Raw genomic sequence first — 19,994 nt, forward strand, 5'->3', positions numbered from 1 at the left:
ACTGGGGACAGGAATGGCAACCGACCCTGAAGAGGTCAGCCCAAAGTAATCCCAAGTGGTGTGTTTTTCACAAGGCTTGGGGGTCGTCCCTTGGCGGAATTCTTGAGACCCGCCCCCGGATTCCCGGCCAGTAATGAGGACCCCTCGTCCTTGCTCTCTCTTTTCCCCCCACATTGCTAAGGGACCTAAAGAAAGAAAGACCATTTGGGTGTCGTTGCAGCGAGGGCAGATATGGATGACCAGTGGACAAGTTTGCTGGTCGGGCTCGAACAGCCAAATGCCAGCAAACCGGTCTGCTCGCCCCTAAATGAGTGGTCTTGACTGCATGTAGGATACGGCGCGTATGTAAGGTTGCCAGGCCGTAACAGGGTCCAGACGGGTCTGTCCAGTTGGTCAAGCAACGTTGGGGGCACGAAGATCAGCTCTCCCGGCCAACAAGCCGTGTGTGTGTGTGTGTGTGTGTCTCAGGGAGGGGAAGAAGTACCATTGGCATAATACCTAAGCGTGCCAGGTGCCGCTAGACATACGCGCCTGGGATGTTTCCCCTTCAAGACCCGAGACTATGCGTGCCAAACACACACAACCCCATGCAATATGCAAAGCAGGAGCTTTCTCATCTGCCACTGCCATGGTGACACGGCGCACGGCGTCCTCGCTGGCATCTGCAGCGCGAACCGAGGTGGAGCCTATCTATAGCACTTCTGGGTCGAGAACAGTCAGTCAGTGCCTGCAGCTGCGGCTCCCCACTGTGACGCAGGTCGTTGGAGCCAGCAGAGACGGCTTGTCGAAGGGGAGAAGCCGGATTGGAAAGAGAATTGTGGACTTCAAGGTGAACAACGTGGCCCGGTGGGCGACGAGAGAGCTCCGGCCCTGAAGCAGCAGTACCCAATCCGGTTAGTCCTCTTTCTCTCTCTCTCTCTCTCGTTATCTCTCTCTCGCTCTCGTCGACTTGTTGCTCTGCTTTGCTGGTTACTGCAGACCATGCATGCTTGGGGATTCCCTGTTTTTTTTTCTTCCACTTTCGTGAGGTCCGAAGCAAGATCGATCCCAAGGCTTAGATTGGTGCGTGTCATGCCACGAAGCGCCCTCCGACAGGCCGCAGGAATGGTTTCTGCGCGGGCCGTCCGTCATCCCACCTTTTCCTTCATCCAACCCCTTCTCAAGATGGGTACGAGGACGTGGGCCTCTTGTAGCTCCAGTTTTCGCTTTTCCGACCTGTCCCGAACGCCTGGATGGGCCCCACGTATGATGTTCCCCAGGTTGATCCTATGAGGCGCAGAGTTGGAAGAATAGAAAAAAAAGAGGAGGGCTGCTGCAGGTTGAAGTGGAAGGCGTAGCCGGGGGAGCTTGGACAGTTTGCTCAAGGTGAGGCAAAAAAAGAGAGAAGACCTGGCCGAGGCCTTGCAATATGGCTCAGTCGTTCCTTACTTCTTGTTCCATTCCAATCACCTCCTTTTAAAAATTTATTTCTTTTCTTTTTCTTTTCCCTCCTCTCTCTATATGTCCTCCAGGGATGCTTGTTAGCTCTCTCGTCTAGAGTAGACAATCTGACCTGCCCTGTCTTGGTTTAACTCACCACCACCCGCCCCTCCAACCAGCATCGAATACCTAGTTTTGGGTATTGTTTACTTACCAGACGTATTTACTGTGTACACCAACCAGCCTTCCCAATACTACTATTACTACTACTACGCAGTACTTCCATCCATCCACCCACCCACCCACTGCCGCCTCCATCAGTCCAATAACAAACCACTCTCGTCGTTCTCGCACCCTCATTTGTGCGAGTTTATCCACTCACTGTTTCGTCCTTCAGCCCTGCCCTCCTCTCACTTATCGAGCAAATGGCAATTCTTTGGTTCACCTCAAGTCATTGCCCATGAGTGGCTCGTCGTTCATCTGGTTGCCCAACCTGGATCTTGTCCCACCCTCCTTCTTTTGCTGTGGCAGGTAGTCGCATGAATTTGGGGCGCCCCAAACACAAGGAGCAAGGGCACAGCTCGTCTGAACGCGAAGAGAGGCCAAGGTGTTTCAGAAGACAAAGTGCCAGCATATACCATCCATCTATTATTCCAAGATGGCCGCCTGGGACCTCCATCATCGTGGCGCGGACTCGCTGCCTCAAGCCTTGGGTCGACAGTTTCGCTACGTTGACGAGGTCGATATTGGCAACTTGTTCATCCAGTCCAACATACTCGACATGAAACCAGACACAGATGCCATGTTGTCGCCCGTCCGAGAAGAAAAGGCTGGCATTGCTTGGGATGCACCACTTGCCATACATGTCCACATCGACTTTCACGACCCAGCCGTCAAATCCGTCTACAACAGAACCTATTACAGCTCGCAGTCATTCACCCCTACGGATCGAATATGTCGAGGCCTGCTGCGGAGGATTCAGCACTGCAGCGAAGAGCTGATCACCCGCAGGGACCCAAACGCCCTCAACCCTACACAGTGCCTTCATAGAGGACCGAGGTCACCACGCTTCGAGCTGACCTTCACCATTCAACGGCTGGGACACTCTGGCACCTGGGCTAAGAGGGTGTTCCAGTCTTACCAGAAGCATGCTCTCACCAGCGCCTCAGCTATGGACGTGGCGCGCTCGACTCATAGCATTATCGCCCTGTTTCTGAGACGCCACGACGAGGGGTTTCAATGGCCAGACGAGCCTGCTCACGACGAGTATTCTCCTCCTCCTAGAAAACCAGAAACCTTCAGGCCTTCCCCCACAGGTCCACTTGATCTCAGGTGCATCCCGCGAGGACTCTTCATGGAGCGCTCACAGACATGGGAGCTCCCGCCCGGCTACTCGGTGGAGCTCACCCTCGAGAGCAACAACCCAGCACGGCACCAACCCGAGATCGCACGAAGGTTGAAGGTGGATAGCATGCAGCCCTCACCCCTCAACCTCGGCCTGAGCGAGGATCTGCTGTGGCAGGCGTATCAATCCGTTCAGGGTGTTTTCGACCAGAAGAAGAGCGCTTTCGACGTCCAACATGTGAACTGCGACAGATTCGACAGCCTCCAGGACAGTGGCTGTCAGCACTTTGACGAGAATGCCCTAGACGTCGAGCTTCGTGTGTTCAACAACCTTGGACCCATGTATGAGCATCTGCATCGCGGTATCAAGAGCCGACTGAGACTGTTCACATGTCCAGACGGCCAGGACTGTGATGAGTTCGTCAGCAAGATCTCGGACTGCTTTGCACAGTCCAGAGACAGGACCGACAAGCTGGTGGACAAGCTCCCTGATGTCGACTTCCGGATCGCCGAGCTGATAGGTCATGGCTGGCATGCGAAGAACTGCGCCCGTTTCACCGTCGATGGTACGCAGAGGCACAGTCGGCACAGTATCGAGGCTCTGCTGGATCGTTTACGCACGGGAGTGAGAGACGTTCTTCGAGGGCATGATGTTGCGGTTCGAATGGTCGCATATACACGCGGCCATCTCGTCGTGGACAAAGCACTCATCGCTCGTGATCACAAGCAGACACCCGTGCCGGAGAGCCTCACCTTGGAGCAGGACCAGCAGCACGTGCTGATTGCGAGGCTGAAAACACGCATCCAACGAGACATGGACGTGATCTGCAAGGACACGTGCGATCTCGACAATATGTCCAACGGGCCGTATACACCGGAACAGCCACCTCGCCACACGCGCCCTCGCTACTCGCCGGGTCAACCATATACTCCTCGTCCCACTGGGCCATATTTTTCTTACCAGACCTCAACCGGAACTCTGACCCACTCTGCAACCTGCCCAACAACCCCTCCAGAAGTTTCCCTCAGGAAGTCTTCGAGAGTCTTTCCGCTTGTACCTGCTAGATACAAGGAGAAAGAACAATGTGGTGAGCGTGCCACGGCTGTTGTCGTCACGAGTCAGGATCCAGCTGCCAATGATCGGCAGAATTTCGACAGTCGGGAGCAGGCTCGTCGTGGCATCGTGAAGTTAGGGTCGGCGATCCACTTGAGGTTACCGACTATCATACATGAGGCTGGCGCGCACCACGACGACGACGAAGTCTCTGGCCGCCATGTAGTTGGTGGTCTGAAGCCTGCTGCTGAGGTCTATTCAGTGTCAGCGAGGTCGGATTGTGATACAGACTCGAACTCGACACACTCTTCCATGCCAGCGCTCACCGAAAGTGACACGTCCTCGCCAGGCCAGAGCATGCTCATTACACCAAATATTGGGCGAGGCTCTCCACCCATTCTCGCTCATGGGATTATCCCCTTCAGAAGCGGCTCGAACGCTTCTCAGCTCTCTGCACCGTGGATGGTGGTGGAAACCTCGGCCCCGAGTAGCACAACTTTCCCGGAGGTCGAGCGCTTCACGGAAGTGAAACCTGCTGTGCCTCGATCCGACGAGATTCCGAGCACCCGACCTGTGACACCCAGCGGTGCCACGGCGAAGAACTCGGCTCCGGTGGACACCCCAAGAGCGCTCATGTCGCCGAGCGGAGACGAAGAGACTCCTCTTGCTCACCGCCAGATGATGCGGCGGGGACCCACCGAGTCCGAGCTCCCTCAAGGCCCTGCGGCCCCACGCGAGCTTAGCTCCCCAGAACTCACTCCGCCTTCTCCTCGGGTATTGGTTGCACCACTGGGACCCAGTTCAGGCGAGCATGAGGGTGTCGCGCCCGACTGCCCGAAGCCAGTGACAGCAGGACAAGTCGGGGCCAATAGTGTAGTGAGACCGCCTCCACAAGACCTCCCTGCTGAAGGCTGGCTGCTCCATTGCGTAGAGGCTACGGACGATCTTGGCGATGAGGAGGAGGAGGAGGAGAAGGAGGAGACGCACAAGAGCCATGAAGAAGACATCATGATTGGCGCAAGTGTTACCGCTGCTACTGATGTCGACCCATTGGCGGCGGCGACCTTAAACAAGCCGATGATGACGGAGCAAGAGTCGCTGGACGAAGCCACTAGGCATAAGCTGTCACTGTTCAACTTTGCTTTTCCTACGCAAGACAAAGACCGTGAAACCAAAAATCCTGCAACATTTCAGCACTCGGGCCCGATCGGGGACGGGGCCGTGTCCATGGCGCCAGATCAGCCCGTGGGGATGTCCGATGGGCCCGAGACTGAACAGGAGATACCCTTCTCGGACGCGGGACTGGATGCCCGGACAGATTCGGATACGAGCGAGATCCTCACCTCCGAGATTGGTGAACATGCTGCCTTCGACTTTGGTTTTGATAAGGTTGAACCACCTGTCTTGGACACCAGTGCTGCGCTACGTGGGCCGGCACGGGGAACAGACCCGGAGCCGCCGGACACCACATGCACATCCAGTGCAGCCCTCACCAATGACCTTGCTCGAACGGATATCGTAGGCACCGAGGAGTCTTCCCAGGAGCCCGAATTCGCAAACATTCACGCGAGCCCGGTCCCGACAGAAGATCGGAAGCCCGTGGATGTATCCAAAACTCGACTCTCGGCACCGACCGCCAGGAACGCCACATCAGTATCCAACCAAAACCCCTCCTACGCAACACATGTCGGCATGGGGAACAATGTCCAGCAGCTCCTACCTCCGCTGCCTCTCTTCACCAGCCTTGCTGCTACCGCCAATACCGCTGGCCAAAGCCCTAGCAGGGCCAGCTTTTCATCTTCCTCCTCGTCATGGGAGGACTACGTCTCTAACGGGCGACAGTCAACTGACTCTGTCGATACAATCACGCCCTCTCCTGCGGCCGACGACGCCAATGATGATGGACTGCCCTCTGCCAAGCACCTTGGTGCCCCTACCGCGGGTCTTCTTGGCCTCCACGAGTCTCGATGGGCGGAACTCGGTATCCGCACCGCGCTGACGGGTACGCACGCCTTTGATCTGCCGTCCACAACAACCGAGGTTGATGTGGGTGCTGTGCCCGAAGAACACGAGCACAGCATCATCATCAAGAACACCAAGTCTAAACAGGCAGCAGCAGCCGCAAATACCTGTGCGCAAGGGGCCCGCGCAGAGGCAACCGAGAGTCCCTCCTCCTCATCGCTGCGGAAGATCATCCTCGTGAAGCACAAAAAGAGTAGTAGCTCCATGATGCCCGCGACGAAGACACACAGGTCGAGCAAGAAGGAGGACAGGCAGCTGACGACGATGAAGAAGACGAAAAAGAAGCAAGAGCAGAAACGGAAGGAGGAGCAACCCAATAAGAGCATGCCAGCGGCCGACGATGGGGATGTTGGAGAGATTGCTGTGGCAGATGGTGGTGAGGAGGAGGAGATGGGTGCGTCTCGGTTTCCGGCAGCCATGATGCTTTTTGCTGGGCTGGCTATTGCCTCTTCTGTTGTGGGTCGGAGTCACTCTTGAAGAAGGTTGCTTAGTATTGTTTATACAACATATACTTTTATTAAAGAATTACGCCGGTGGTGGTGGAGGAGGAAGACTGCATGGCTTCCTTGTATGCTCAAAGTGTCAAATTATCACTACGAGAGTCTGGTCTGAAACGCATCGAGCGGGCGAAGGAGTAGGAATTATGCATGTGGGCATGGATGGCATCATTGGCATGCTCACTTACTTGCTTGTGACGAGAATGATCACACTTAGCCACTTGCCGTGCATGGCATTTTCTTTTTCTAGTTTGCTCTCTGTCATGTCTTCAGAAGGACCTCAGGAGAAAATCAATCAATCAAAAAAAAATTGAAGATGAAGCAAATAAATGAGTATGTGAATATGCGCTGTTGTTTGTGGATAGTACAAGGAGAGCTTTACCAATCCGTCCCTCTGGCAAAACTTCTACAGACATGATTCCTCGGAACTTCTTAAAGACATGATGTTATTTGAGGGTGAGGGCTCCTTTCTCGCTCGCATTCCCACCATCATCAGCGAGAAGTCGGGGCAAAGGGCAGAGGTTGATGGTTCATTCCATCCATCGTTTCAAACCCCAGAGTACTTTTCTTTCACACCACGGGTTTTCCCTCTTCTTCTTGAGGAACATGTGATCAAATCTTTACCTTGCATACGTGTTTCGATTTCTGTTCTTAGTGAGAAGCGGATCCTTGATGTCCAAACAGCATCCTGACCATGTATTATAAAAGCGGGACGAGAAAGAAAGAGGAGGAATAGAAACCTTGATTCAGTTTACCATGTCAAGCCTGGGAGCACGCACCGCAGATAATGATCACTGCGACAGCTCCTCTCCCCTTCCAGAACTGCTTGATGATGATTAGGACGACGACGGAAGCGATCTGCTGTCCGGCTCGGGGACGAGGTACTGGTTCTCGGGTCCGTCGGTGTGATGGGTTCAGAGGGGGGGATGGGGGACTTTTCCATCTTTCTTTTCCCTTGTTAATGAATTCATTAGCTCGGGGATCCTTCCCCGGCTGGGCGCTTGGCCGAACGAGAGGGCAAGGTCTGGCCTTGGGGGGGGGAGGGAATGGTCGGTTTTGTTTTTGCTTTGTTTATTCCTATGGCTTTTTGGCTTTCTTTTGTGGAGCTTGTGGGTGATTGTTTGAAGGTGGGTTGTGGAGTGAGGTTTAGATTTTCTCATGGCCTTTTCTTTCTTTTCTTTGCTTTTTTTCAGAGTGTCGTGGTGCAGAGGAGGATGCGGGAAGCGTATCCAGGATTCCGATAATTTTCTTGATTACTGAATTTATAGAGTGTTGATAATAGTCTGGACTGGTTCTTGATATTGGAAATCTTAAGAGATACTAGCTACAGCTATTAAAATGCATCACTTAGCTCATGAGCAGGATAAACCTTGGAGTGTTATGTTGAGATTCTAGTAATAATGAGGTGCTACGGTAGGTTTGCGAACCTCGTGATGAGTTCTATTGATACAAGACAGTCTCACAACTTCTCTTTCCAGGATCAATGCACTGAGATAGTGTTACGAAGAAACTGTACCTGGAGATAATTGTGCTTGGACACCTTGATAGTCTTTCGAACCGTGCAATCTTTCAAGTTTTTGTTTTTTTTGAGGCGGGCCCATATAATATGCCGAGAAAGCCAACATGTAGAATCGCTACGAGACCTGAAGTTGAAAAGTAAAGAAATTGACAGTACCGAAGGCCATGAAGGGTATGATTCCATCGGGGAGGACCCCCCACCCCCCAAGGACAACCCCCACCAAGTCCTCAATCCGTCTCTGCCCAAGGTTCCTCGGGTCCTCTCGCCTCAAAACCTCACAATCGTGATCTGCCCCTGCATATCTTCCCCAACAAGCCACCTCTCGTCCCCACAGATGAACCCCTTCCCCAGCAGCTCGTCCCACATCTCATCCGCGAACTGTACCTCCTCGATTCCCTCACCGTCCCCATCCCTCCTCTCCTGCCTCCCGGCCTTTCTATTACTACTACCTTCTCCTCCTCCACCGCTATTACCACTACTGCCAGCACCACTGCCTCTGTATGCAGATTCAGCCCGTCGTCTCTTCCGAGTATCGTCCATGGCCTCCAGCTCGCCGTTCATGCGAGTGTTGACGCTCCCAGACCCTATAGCCCGGTGATCATTCCTGACAGCAGCGCGTGGGTTCGCTGGAGGTGAAGACAAAGACGATGACAACGCCGCCGCCGACGACGACGACGACGACGACGAAGAGGAAGAAGAACAAGTAGAAGAAACCACACCACCGGCCCCGCGCAACCCCCTCACAGACAGCAAAGGCCGCACATGCACACTCAAAGTCTCGAGCATGAAACAGTGGCGAGCCGTGATCCTGACACCGGCCCGAAAGTCCACCGCCTCGCTGACGGTGAGGTAAGGAAACTCCTCGTGGCGCCAGCAAGGGGCCCAGCCAGACCAGCGGGTCGGGGAGGTGCGCAGGGAGGACTCAAGCTCCTGGGACAAGGTCGTCGGCATGTGGCGGCGGCGGTGGTGCTGCTGCTGGTGGTGGTGCACGGAGGACAAGGAGGAAGGGATGGATCCGTTCCAGATGCCTGGGGACGTGATGGCGTCACTGCTGTTCTTGTGGTGGCGGTGCTGGTGTTTACCACTGCCCCAGAGAGGGCCTCGGTGGGCGGACGGGCTGGCGGCGGCGTGGAGCCGTGAGCAAAAGGACAGGTTGACGTCGCCGTTTGCGCCGCACTGGTCGAGCCACGCAGGCCCCTGGACGACCTGCTCCTCCTGTTCTCCTCTGCCTTCCTCCTCCTCCGCAGCAGCAGCAGGACCGTCCACGCTGCGAGGGCCAGGGATCACGGGCACCCCTGTGCTCCGGACAAGATGCACCCGCGGCGCACTCAAGCTGCTGTGCGCCCCCTGCGCCCACCGATGCTCCTCCTCCACAAAATACAGATTCCGTCCATCCAAGCCCAGCCCGGACAGCCTGGGCGCCGACCTCTGACGAACCCCGTAGAACGCGAGTGCGGACCAGGTCATGCGCCTGACGACTTTGGCCTCTGTGGACGACGACGACATGTCCCACACGACGACGGACTCGATCGGGTCATCCTCGCCCCAGGGGGAGCGGTTGGGCTGCCAGACGTAGACAGCGTAGTGGGTGGCTGTGTGGGCGGAGAGGAAGCGGTCGTGGGTGTTGAGGGGGAGGCCCAGGAAGTGGAGCTTGAAATCGGCACGAGGGGTGATGTCCCACTGGAGGAGGAGGAGGAGGTGGTGGTGGTGGTGATGGTCATCGTCGTCATCGTTATGCCTCCTCCTCGTCCTTTTTATGTCAAAAGCTGAGACGTAGTGCCGGTGACACTCCTCGCGGTCGTTGAGCTGGTGGTAGGGAAGTCTCTCGCACCACTCAAAGACCAGCACGCCCTCTGCCAACCTCACCCGCCGCACGATCCTGTCCTGGTCGCAGGGAAAGGGAATCTCGACGGCCTCGCTGGTGTCCAGGTCCAGGAGACGCCATGGATAGATGTGCTCGCGGACCTCGTCGACCACATCGGCAGGGTGAATGCGGTAGACCAGCACTGCTGCGGCGCCGCCATCCTCATCGTCGTCGTCACCATCTTCATCTTGGCCGTAGCACCAGCTCGGGTCAGGGTAGTGGAAGGGCGCCGTCTTGTTGTCGAGGCGGAGATAGCGGTCCCATGGAGCGACAGGGTAGAAAACATCTCTGTTGTAGTCTGGTCCCGTAGTACTGCCAAGGCGGATCTTCTCGATGGAGCGGGCTGTTGCTGTGCGCAAGTGGTGATACCTGCTGGCCACGAGGGCGAAGGTTCCTGTCCAGTCTGGTGATGGTGGTCCTCGACAACGACGGCAGCCCTGAGCCTGATTAGCCTCCAAAAGACCTCCTGTGGCTGTGGTCGGGAGCTCGCCACCCCTTGCGACATAGGCCTTCCGCAACTCTCGGCACCTCGGGAAATGCCACTTGAGGAGGTGCAGGTTGAGGGCCTGGTCTGTGAAGGCAGCATGCCACCTCTGCGAGACCCTTCGGCACAGGATCAAGGTCCTGGCGGACAGGTGCGCCGTGATGAGCAGGAACAGGTCATTGGGCAGGTCGATGATCTCCATGGTGCCCCACCACCACTCGGCCCCTCCTCCTCAATTGTGAGGCAAGCAAGGTAACGACCCTTGATGTAGTCGTAATGTCGTCATGCCCTAGCGGTATCTATTGTTACCCTAGGAGTTCTTGCCAAGGTGAGAGGATGAATGATGGATTGGGCCTTGAGTTTACAATGTTATGGGTTGGTACAGTCAGTAATAAATGACAGCTCTCTGATACGCTGTCTGGTGTATCAAGAGTCATGGGAGGAGTTGTCGTTGAGAGAGAGACCCGGAGACGGTGGTTTACTTATATCCGACGCCCCCCCCCCCCGCCCCTATCAAGAAATACCTTTCGACAACAAGTTGCCCACATGCACATTTCACCTTGATTTGAAACAGGATACAGACAGATAGATGGGTGCAAGCTGAACCAGTCATCTTCTATATCAAGATACATTGAATCTTTTGTAGCCTCACTAATATGTATGATGGATTGGAATAGCAAAGACCTGCTGCTCTACACACAAAAGAAAAATTATGTGAGGCCAAAGGCGAAGCAGCACTACCCACTTTATTCAATGCATGATGCCCCCTCAAATTGACACTCAATACCGTTTTGAACACACTCATACAAACTCAAAACAAGTCTCGACAATCCTGCTTCATGGACGAATTTACATACAGCCAATCTTCTCACATTCCCAAGAAATCTTAGCTGTGCGTAGGCATGGCCACGTCAGCCTTCTGGCTAATAGCATCAGCCGCGCTCCAGAGAGCCGTGACCGTCTTTAGCTGCGTATAAAAATTGATACCGGGCTTGCCATAGAAAGTACTGGCGCCACCACCCGCAATGCTCTTCTTGTTACCAGTAAAAGAAAACATGGGCAGCGGCACGGGAATGGGCACGTTGATACCAACCTGGCCCGCCTCGATGTTGCGCCGGAACGTCTCGGCCGTGGGGCCGCTGCGCGTGAAGATGGCCACGCCGTTGCCGTACTCGTTGGCGTTGATCAGGTCCACCGCGTCGTCCAGCGTCTCCACGTTGAGGCACACCAGCACAGGGCCGAAGATCTCCTCGCGGTAGCACTTCATGTCCTTGGTGACGTTGGTGATGATGGTCGGCGCAACCCAGTTGCCGTCAGGGTACTTGGCGGGCTTGAAACCGCGCCCGTCCAGCAACACCGTGGCGCCCTCCTCCTCGGCCGAGGCAATCAGCGCTTCGATGCGCGCCTTGCTCTCGGGCGAGATGACGGGGCCCAGGTCGGCGCCCTCCTCAAATCCACCGTTCACGTTGAGGGCCTTGGCCCGCTCCGCCAGTTCCGGCAGCCACTCCTTGGTCTCGCCCACCATGACCAGCGTTGACAGCGCCATGCACCGCTGGCCCGCCGCGCCGAAGGCAGCCCCCACCACGGCGTTGAGGAACTGGTTCTTGTTGCAGTCGGGCAGGACAGCGGCGTGGTTCTTGGCGCCCAGGTTGGCCTGCACGCGCTTCCCGTTGGCCGAGCCTCGGGAGAAGATGTACTCGCCGGCCTTGTTGCCGCCCACAAACGAGATGGCCTTGATGGCAGGGTGGTCGAGGAGGAAGTTGACGGTGCGGTGGGCCCCGTGCACAATGTTGATCACACCGGGCGGGAACCCGGCCTTTTGCGTCAGCTCCGCGAGGATCATGGCCGCGCCAGGGTCGCGCTCCGAGGGCTTGAGCACGAGCGTGTTGCCCGTGACTGTGGCGATGGGAATGCACCAGAGGGGAATCATGGCAGGGAAATCTTTTGATCATCCAAAGGATACCACTGGTCAGTACTCTCTCTTTCTCTCTCTGTGTGTGTGTGTCTGTCTGTCTGTCTGTCTCTCCCCTTTGGGTTCTTCTCTCAGAGGGATTAAAAGACTCACTAAAAGGGCAGATGGCGGCCGTGACACCCAGCGGCTCCCGGTACGTTCTCGTCTCCATGTCCTTGGCAACCTCCAGCAGCTCCCCCTTCAGCAGCTCAGGAGCGCCACACGCCGCCTCGGCAACCTGCAGCCCCCGCAGCACATCACCCCTGGCATCAGCAAAGGTCTTGCCCTGCTCCAGCGTGATGCTCGCGGCCAGGCGGTCCCAGTTCTCGCGGATGAGAGCGACAAACTTGAACATGATCTGCTGCCGCGCGAGGACGCTCATGTTCCGCCAGGCGGGGAACGCCTTCTCCGCGCTCGAGACGGCGGCCTCGAGCTCGGCATCTGTCATCTGCGGCACCCGGGTCACCAGGTTGTTGGTGGCTGGGTCGTACAGCGTGATGTGCTGGTCCGCAGCCGACGGCCGGAACTCGTTGTTCAGGAAGTAAGGCGTGTTGGTCACCTCGGCGATCTTCTCATGGGTCGTAGGGTAGGACGTGGCCGTGGATGCGAGGGCAGGGTTGAGGTGTGCCGCTGTGGCGTGTATTCTCCTCACGGCGCCCGAGGACGACGACGACGAGGGCGTCATTCTGCTGGCGCTGTAGACGGACGGAGCCGCAGGAGAGGACCACGAGGAGAGGAGAGGGAGACCTGACCTGCTACGGCCTGCCGTTGCTGCCTGGGAGGAGCGAGCTGCGCTGGCAGAAACGCTGCTGGATAATAAACGGCGCATTGGGTCCAACCTCCGTGATGAGAAAAGCAGGACGGGATAGAAGGAGGGTAAAGATGAGGGGTAAATCAACCAAAGGGCACAATATCGACAACAGGTTCCCTCTCGATTTGCTTCACAATGTCGAAGCAGTAGAGGCTGAACCAGAAAAGGTCAACAAGTGAGAGGACAGCGAGTAGAGAACGAAGATTAAACACAATGTGCTGGCTAAGAAAGGTCCACGAGAAGGACAGAGCAAGTGCGGGTCGTCGATCGTGGCAACAACCGCAGCAGCGAAGCACCCCTCCCTCTTTCCTTCCCATCTCCAAATTATGCGGGGAGACAAGGGGAAACTCGACGACTTACCCCACATATCCCGGCCGCACATGAGCCAGTCCTGTGCCGCCAATTGCCGGTTTAGGGTCTGCCCCGGATATACATGCCCAAGAAGAAGAAAAGAAAATGAACAGAATTCTCCTATCAGTTCAGTTGCGTAATGACATTGACAATAAATGAGACATGCTGGCACATATGGACATGGCTGGGGCTCTTGAGCCAGTCCAATCGTGGTCTCTGCTGCCGGGAGTGAAGCACGGGGAATTTAATGAGGCTAGGAAGACCGGAGCAAGATAGTGAAAATGTATGTCTGGATGTACTTTCCGAATATGGCCATACTAATGCACATGGTATGTGCGTATGGCCACGGTCGAGTACTGCGATTGCGCTGCCTAGTGTGCCTCACGTCGGGCGCAGGCTTAGCCGTACATTCATCCATCATCATCATCATCATCATCATCAGAGGTCTCAAGTAGCAGTAGAGACTCGGCTCAATTCCTCGCGACAAACAACTACGGAGGACACACGCGTACAAAGTTTGGAAAAAGAGTCCGTATTTCCTGCGATACCTAAAAAATACACACCTGCTACGCCGTGCTCAGACCCTGCCCTGTGCGAAAGAAAAGTATCCCGTTTTTTTGCTGCTTTACTGTTGTGCTTTCCCAATTTGTCAAGACCTTCAGAGGTATAAGCACCGCCTTATCTTTAGTCTCCTTCGACAGTATTCCCCCTCCAATGATCCATCAATCCCTCCCAAGCCTTCCCGGCTTCACCTTGTCAACCTACGACTGACTTCGGGTGGTGCGCTTGGTGGTGGTGTCCTTGACGGCCTCAGCACCAGAGGAAGCCGCGGCGGCGACCTTGTCCTTGACCTCAGCCGCCTTGTCCTTGGCGTCAGCGGCCGCCTTCTTGACAGCAGGAGCGGCAGAGCCACCCAGGCTGCTGACAACACCAACAATGACGGCAATGACCGTGACAAGGACGGCACCAATACCGCCAGCGACCTCAGGGACGAACTTGATGGCCTCGATGGGGTCCCTCTGGGCGATAGTCAGGAAGAGATCCGTCTTCTCCTTGATGAACAGGACGGGGTCGTCCAGGAACTTGAGGTCGTTGGGCGACTTGGGCTTGTCGTCCTTCTTGGGGACCGTGGCCAGCTCCGCCAGCTGCTCGACAGGGTGCTTCAGGTGGAAGGTCTCGTCGGCGAGCTTGTGGGCGTCCTCGACCGAGTGTCCAATGTAGATGTTGTCAAACAGGATGTCGCTCTGCATGGTCCAGATCTCGAAGCCAATAGCTCCGATGGGCTCGAAGTTGGCGGGCTTGGTATCGTTGAAGAAGTCGGGGTTCTTGATCTTACGCGGGGCCCAGACACCCTTGTAGGCGGGGTTGTCAATGAAGGGGGCGGTCCACTTGCCCTTGTAGTCGGGGTTCTTCTTCATGGGCTTGGTCCAGGGGCCACAGCCCGAGACCTCAGAACACTTGGGGTTGGCCACGGTGGGGGCGATCCAGTCACCGTCCTCCTCATCGTCCCAATCCTCGGGCTTCTGGGCCTCGGGGTCGGCGATGGTGAGGGGCTCATCGACGAGCCAGTCCTCGGGCATCTCAGCCTCCTCGTCCACAATCTCGAAGGGGGCATCCTCGTCCCAGTCCTCGGGCTTGGTAGCCTCGGGGTCTGCGATGCGGGCCTCGTCGACCCAGTCCTCAGGCTTCTTGTCCTCAGCATCGTCAATCTCCTCAGGGGGGTTGACAGAGGGAACAAAGTCCTCGAGGAGGCTGCCCGTCTTGACCTGCTCACCGTTGAGCTCGATGATGAAGGTGTTGTTGGGGTGAACAATGAGGGTGTAGAGCTCGCTGGTCTTGACAATGCGGGCAGCGTTGGGAGACTTGACATGCTTCTCCTCGTACTCGCCAGTCTTGGGGTTCTTGTGGTTGAAGATGAAGTGGACCTTGTTGTTGTGACCACACTTGTCAGGGCCAAACATGATCACATAGGGGGTGGTGTTGGAGAACTCGTCCTGGTGGAGAGCCTCATTCTCGCGCAGGAGCTTCATGTAGGCACCACCGCACTCCAGGCCATCTGTCGAAGAGGGGTTTCAAGTCAGCATCAGGCCAAATGTTAAAGCTGGCAGGGCATGGGATCATTTGGGTCAGAAACATACTCTGGAGCTTCACCTCGTACTGAACAACAAGAGTCTGATCCTTGGGATCAATCTTCTCGGGGAACTTGGCAGAGATGGCGTGGTGAGCAGCAGGGTTCTTGACGACAAGGCCCTTGTCACCCTCCATGCCCTTGAAGACAGTAGGCTCTTCAACAGCCCACTCGCCCACATAGGCCCACTCCTCCTCATCCTTGCCAGTGTCCTTCATGTCCTTCTTGGCGTGGGAAGGCTTCCATCGCTGGTCCCAGTCATCGGTGAACTGCTCAAGGAAGGGTGCTTTGATGGTAGTGGGCTAGATGATACAAGTTACACGGTCAGCTTTCTGTCTGGCCTACACTGTTGGTCGATCTGTCTGGCTGCTCGCCCGCTGTAGTGTAGAGGGTCACAGCGCCATTTGCGCGCTGGTTGTGGGATGAGGCAGTTCTGAAGGGGGTTGGACATTGGAGGTCTTTGCTTACTGTGAAGGTGGGCAGAGAGGCATCAACAGTGGAAGACTCAGCAGCAGAAGAGGAGCTCTCGTCGCCAAGTGGCTTCTGCGCCTCATCAGCAGCAGCGCCATAGGCCAGGACGGCCGCAGCAATGAAAGGTGTGAACCTCATGGTGATGATGGCTGCTGTTGACGTTGTGGTAGGAAGTCTTGTCGGGTGCGCTAATCAATAGGTGATTTTGATCAGACAAGAAAGTTTCCCTCCTTTGTGTGCAGACAAGAAGACCTGTCCTGGACAAGAGACAGGTGTGGAAGGAAATTGGCTGAGGAAGGAATAAAGAAAAAGGATGCTGCTCCCAGAGCTTGAGGAGGGGAGAAGTAGAGACGGGTGTGAGGAGTCAATCAACAACAAAGTGCTGGAGAATGAAGTTGGACTGGATTTATCCTCGGGGTTCAAGGCGTCGCGGGTAGAAAAAAGGACACGCTGGCGGTTGAAGCTCCCCAAAAATTCAATGCTACAACAGCTCCAACCTTCCCCCCTCCGGCCGAGGAGCAGGGATCATGATGCTATGAACAGGGTGGTCACGGACACTTGGGTGGCCACTGCATTATTGAGTGCGGGGATCGATCGGGAGTCCCCTAGCCTAGCAGGTCCCTAATTGAAGGGTAGCCAGTGAAAAGTGTACAGCCTCTTCAGCGTACGAGACCCCTTCACCAGGGCCACCAATGCACCCAAACACCCTGTGGACCCACCTGGAGAGAACTTCTTGGAAAGTTCGACGCATACTATGTACATTTCTGTAGCACAGTAATTTCGGGTCAAGCTTCAATGTAACTATCACAGCCTGAAGGGAGAGTTTGCCCAGCAAGGATAAACAGATTTATTTTATCCTGCATCTGTGAAATCTGTCCTCAAACATTGGTGACCTACGACTCGTTCACATGCCTCACCATACTTACTGGCATACTGGCTGTTTCAGATCATCTCCGAGTCAATGGGGTAGAGAGTGTATTATAGCACAATGGCTGCAGACTTCACGTGCTTTTGGAGAGATGAGTGATCCGATAGATTCAGTACACTATCCTTTCTGCAGCTAATTGGAGACATCCTTGACCATACACTGTAGTACCCAATGAACTGAAGCTGTTTCCTTTCCGTCCACAGACACAAGATGTCATGTCTTCAGATGCAGATAGACGAGACAGGCTACCAGTGAGATCTAAGGAGGGGAAAGAACAGAATGATACATATTCTGCAAACATAGTATTATGCACGAAAGAAAGGAGAAGAAGAAGAAGAAAAATCCAACCGGCAATGACAACATGCCCACGTGTTATGAACAACGTCTCTGCCAAGCTGCCTGCCGAGACATTGTTTCTCCTACAGTGGAGAGGAATGGAGGGGTTGACACTGGCCATAGTGACGTGGTCCGGTCAGGAGCGGCTCCTATCCCCATAATATTCATGTAGTGCAAGGGTGACGAGTCAATTCTTCTATCCGCAGGGACAGTTTCATAGTGTTGCAGCTATTCTGCCCCTCCCACGACCGCGAAACTAAATGCCCGGGTGCAACAGACCCCGACAAGATTCCTTCAGTCTGAACATCAAACAAGGCGTGGCGAAAGTTTTTGCCGAGACGCAATGGGCAGCAACAACGACGAGCTCATCCGGTCCAACGACCTGGACCACCCCGCCAACCTCATCCCCTCTCTATGCGCAAAGTTCTGGACCTTGGGTTGGGTGACGGGCACAGGCGGCGGCGCCTCGATACGTGATGAGTAGGGCCAACCCCTCCTCCGTCCTCGTTGTCGTCGTCCTTTTTTCCTTCCCTCCTGGCCCTGCCAAACCTGCTCCGTAGGGCTGACACTCGTCCTCCTCCTCCCCAGGGACCTCGTCTACATAGCCCCGTCAGGCGTGCAGAAGGAGCTCATGAAGCCCTCGGACCTCTACGTCCTCTCGCTACCGCAGACCCTCGAGAAGCACAAGGCCTCCTCCTCCTCCGAGGGCGACGGCCCCATCCGCCCAGGCTCCCGCGTCTACCTGCGCTCCCCACCGGCCTTCAAGCCCTCGCAGTGCACCCCGCTCTTCCTCAGCGCCTTCACCCGCCGCGGCGCCCGGTGCTGCATCCACACCCACAGCCCATACGCGGTGCTCGTCACCCTCATCCTCGAGCAGCAGGGCGGCGGCGGCGGTGGCGGCAAGGAGTTCAGCATCAACAACATCGAGCAGATCAAGGGCTTCGCACGGGGTTATCCGCACCGCGAGGTCGGGAACCTGGGATACCACGACACGCTGCGAATCCCAGTGATAGAGAACACGGCGCACGAGGAGGACCTGACCGAGTTCATGGAGGAGGCCATGGACCGGTATCCGGATGCCTATGCCGTGCTGGTGAGGAGGCATGGGGTCTATGTCTGGGGAAACAGTGTTGAGCATGCCAAGACGCAGTGTGAGAGGTATGTGGACTGCTGTCCTCACCCCTTGGCACGGACGACGTCGAGGATGTGGATCATGTGCTGACTTGATTGTGCTACAGTTTGGACTACCTTTTCCAGCTTGCGGTCGAGATGAAGAAGCTCGGCATCCCGTGGATCTCAGACATCGAGCCGACGCTGCCTACAAAGTCGATAAAGGAATGAGAAAATTTCTAGACTGTGTTTATTGTGTGGTATGCTTGCACCAACCCCGCTGCCCAGCCTCGGCCTTCCGATGTAGAGAGGGGGAGAACGAAAGATTGATACAAGCATTCGTCCTCCTTGGTAAGCCCTGCTTCCTGGAGTTATACGTGCACCGAAAGTCTCAAGCGGGACTGATTGTAGAAGATTTATGAGACCAAACATTGGTCTCATTAATTCCAAGACGTTTGGGTATATGTATAATTTTTTTTCGCTCTCCGATGCTATTCTCATTGCGTTAATTACCGGTACTTTTGTACCAATTTCTCATAACCGATACCCAATACCCCGTTCCGTCCCAAATTTGCTTCATCATTATCAAATACCCAAATCCCTAGGAGAGGGAAGCACCTTCTCAACGCATCTACAAGGCCATGAAGGCAGCCAGCAGGCCAAAGAGGCTTGCACCGGTGACACCAACGCGGATGGCATCGGCAGCGCTGCTTGTGGAGGAGGACGAAGACGAGGAAGAGGTGGCGGTGCTGGTGCCAGAAGCGGAGGAGCCGCTGTCCGAGGTGCCAGATGCGGTACCCGTGGCGGAGGCAGAGGCGGCAGTGCCGGTAGAGCCAGAGGTGCCAGTCGCACCGGCCAGGGTGCCGGTAGAGGTGAAGTAGTTATCGTTGATGCAGTCCTGGACGCATTCGCCGTAGGCAGTGTTGTCGGCGGCGGTGCCGTTGCCTTGGTTGCAGTTGGCGACGCACTCGGTGGTGGCGTTCACCTGCGAGCCCGAGGGGGAAGGGACCTGCACCGGGGGAGGGGGGGGATTGGGTTAGCGACTTTGTAGGCTGTTTTGAGGGGGTTTGACGGTCTCTGTTCACTTACAGCAATGCACTTGGCCTGGCAGGTCACATCGCCAGCATCACAGGCCTTAAGGCAGGCAGCCTCGGAAGACTGGGCGGCGGTGAGGGAGGTCGAGCTGGTTGCAGAGGAAACAGTGGTGGTGGTGGCGGCGGTGCTGCTGTCCGAGCTCTGGGCACTGGCGAGGATGGCAAAGGCGCCAACGAGGAAGGTAGCGAAACGCATCTTGAATGGTGTTGTTTTTTCGAAGGTGTAATTATAAGAGGAGGAGAAATATTCCTTGCGAGGAAGACAAATAAGGGTGTTAAGCGAGTGTAGATGAAAGAGAACAAGCCTCGTACACAACAATTAATACACTAGATAAAGTAAACGAGAGGGTTTACTTAGCAGAGAGAGAAGACAGGTCAAGAAGAAAAGGAAAAAAACAAGACAAGAAGTAAACGAGCGTGAGAGGCAGGAAGGGTCGGCCTCTTTTAAATGGGTGTTGGATCACGCATGGATCTCACATGGCTGGGTTCCCGCTGCGTCCTCCTCTTCATTAGTACATACTACTATGGTACTATAATGAATAAATGAAAGCCCAAGGGGGGTCGGTCTGGGGAGGATCCACACGCGCCACTGCATGTCTATTGTGAGAGGT

General features: G+C 55.5%; 5 protein-coding genes across 5 annotated transcripts; 2 read left to right on the forward strand and 3 right to left on the reverse strand.

Annotated features, from left to right (window-relative positions):
- Nucleotides 1-2,077: 2,077 nt before the first annotated feature.
- On the forward strand, nucleotides 2,078-6,451 carry M406DRAFT_349984 (uncharacterized protein; the record flags this gene model as incomplete). Its single annotated transcript, XM_040922518.1, has 3 exons — nucleotides 2,078-3,680; nucleotides 3,780-6,233; nucleotides 6,363-6,451. 3 exons carry the CDS (start codon nucleotides 2,078-2,080, stop codon nucleotides 6,449-6,451), a joined length of 4,146 nt encoding a protein of 1,381 aa, XP_040779930.1.
- A 1,671-nt stretch (nucleotides 6,452-8,122) lies between these two features.
- M406DRAFT_250138 (uncharacterized protein) lies at nucleotides 8,123-10,405 on the reverse strand (the record flags this gene model as incomplete). Its single annotated transcript, XM_040916676.1, has 3 exons — nucleotides 8,123-8,330; nucleotides 8,592-8,903; nucleotides 8,970-10,405. 3 exons carry the CDS (start codon nucleotides 10,403-10,405, stop codon nucleotides 8,123-8,125), a joined length of 1,956 nt encoding a protein of 651 aa, XP_040779931.1.
- A 684-nt stretch (nucleotides 10,406-11,089) lies between these two features.
- Nucleotides 11,090-12,839, reverse strand: M406DRAFT_250848 (Methylmalonate-semialdehyde dehydrogenase; the record flags this gene model as incomplete). The annotated part of the gene is made up of 2 exons (XM_040916725.1): nucleotides 11,090-12,144; nucleotides 12,269-12,839. 2 exons carry the CDS (start codon nucleotides 12,837-12,839, stop codon nucleotides 11,090-11,092), a joined length of 1,626 nt encoding a protein of 541 aa, XP_040779932.1.
- Nucleotides 12,840-14,077: 1,238 nt separating this feature from the next.
- On the reverse strand, nucleotides 14,078-15,746 carry M406DRAFT_250911 (Calreticulin-domain-containing protein; the record flags this gene model as incomplete). The annotated part of the gene is made up of 2 exons (XM_040916728.1): nucleotides 14,078-15,372; nucleotides 15,455-15,746. Coding segments are annotated over 2 exons (1,587 nt in total), but the record flags the coding sequence as incomplete, so codon positions are not given.
- A 1,776-nt stretch (nucleotides 15,747-17,522) lies between these two features.
- M406DRAFT_251351 (Methylthioribulose-1-phosphate dehydratase) lies at nucleotides 17,523-18,520 on the forward strand (the record flags this gene model as incomplete). Its single annotated transcript, XM_040916762.1, has 3 exons — nucleotides 17,523-17,659; nucleotides 17,768-18,337; nucleotides 18,418-18,520. 3 exons carry the CDS (start codon nucleotides 17,523-17,525, stop codon nucleotides 18,518-18,520), a joined length of 810 nt encoding a protein of 269 aa, XP_040779934.1.
- Nucleotides 18,521-19,994: the final 1,474 nt, after the last annotated feature.

This window comes from Cryphonectria parasitica, assembly GCF_011745365.1.
Source record: "Cryphonectria parasitica EP155 unplaced genomic scaffold M406scaffold_2, whole genome shotgun sequence".
Taxonomy (NCBI): Eukaryota; Fungi; Ascomycota; class Sordariomycetes; order Diaporthales; family Cryphonectriaceae; genus Cryphonectria; species Cryphonectria parasitica.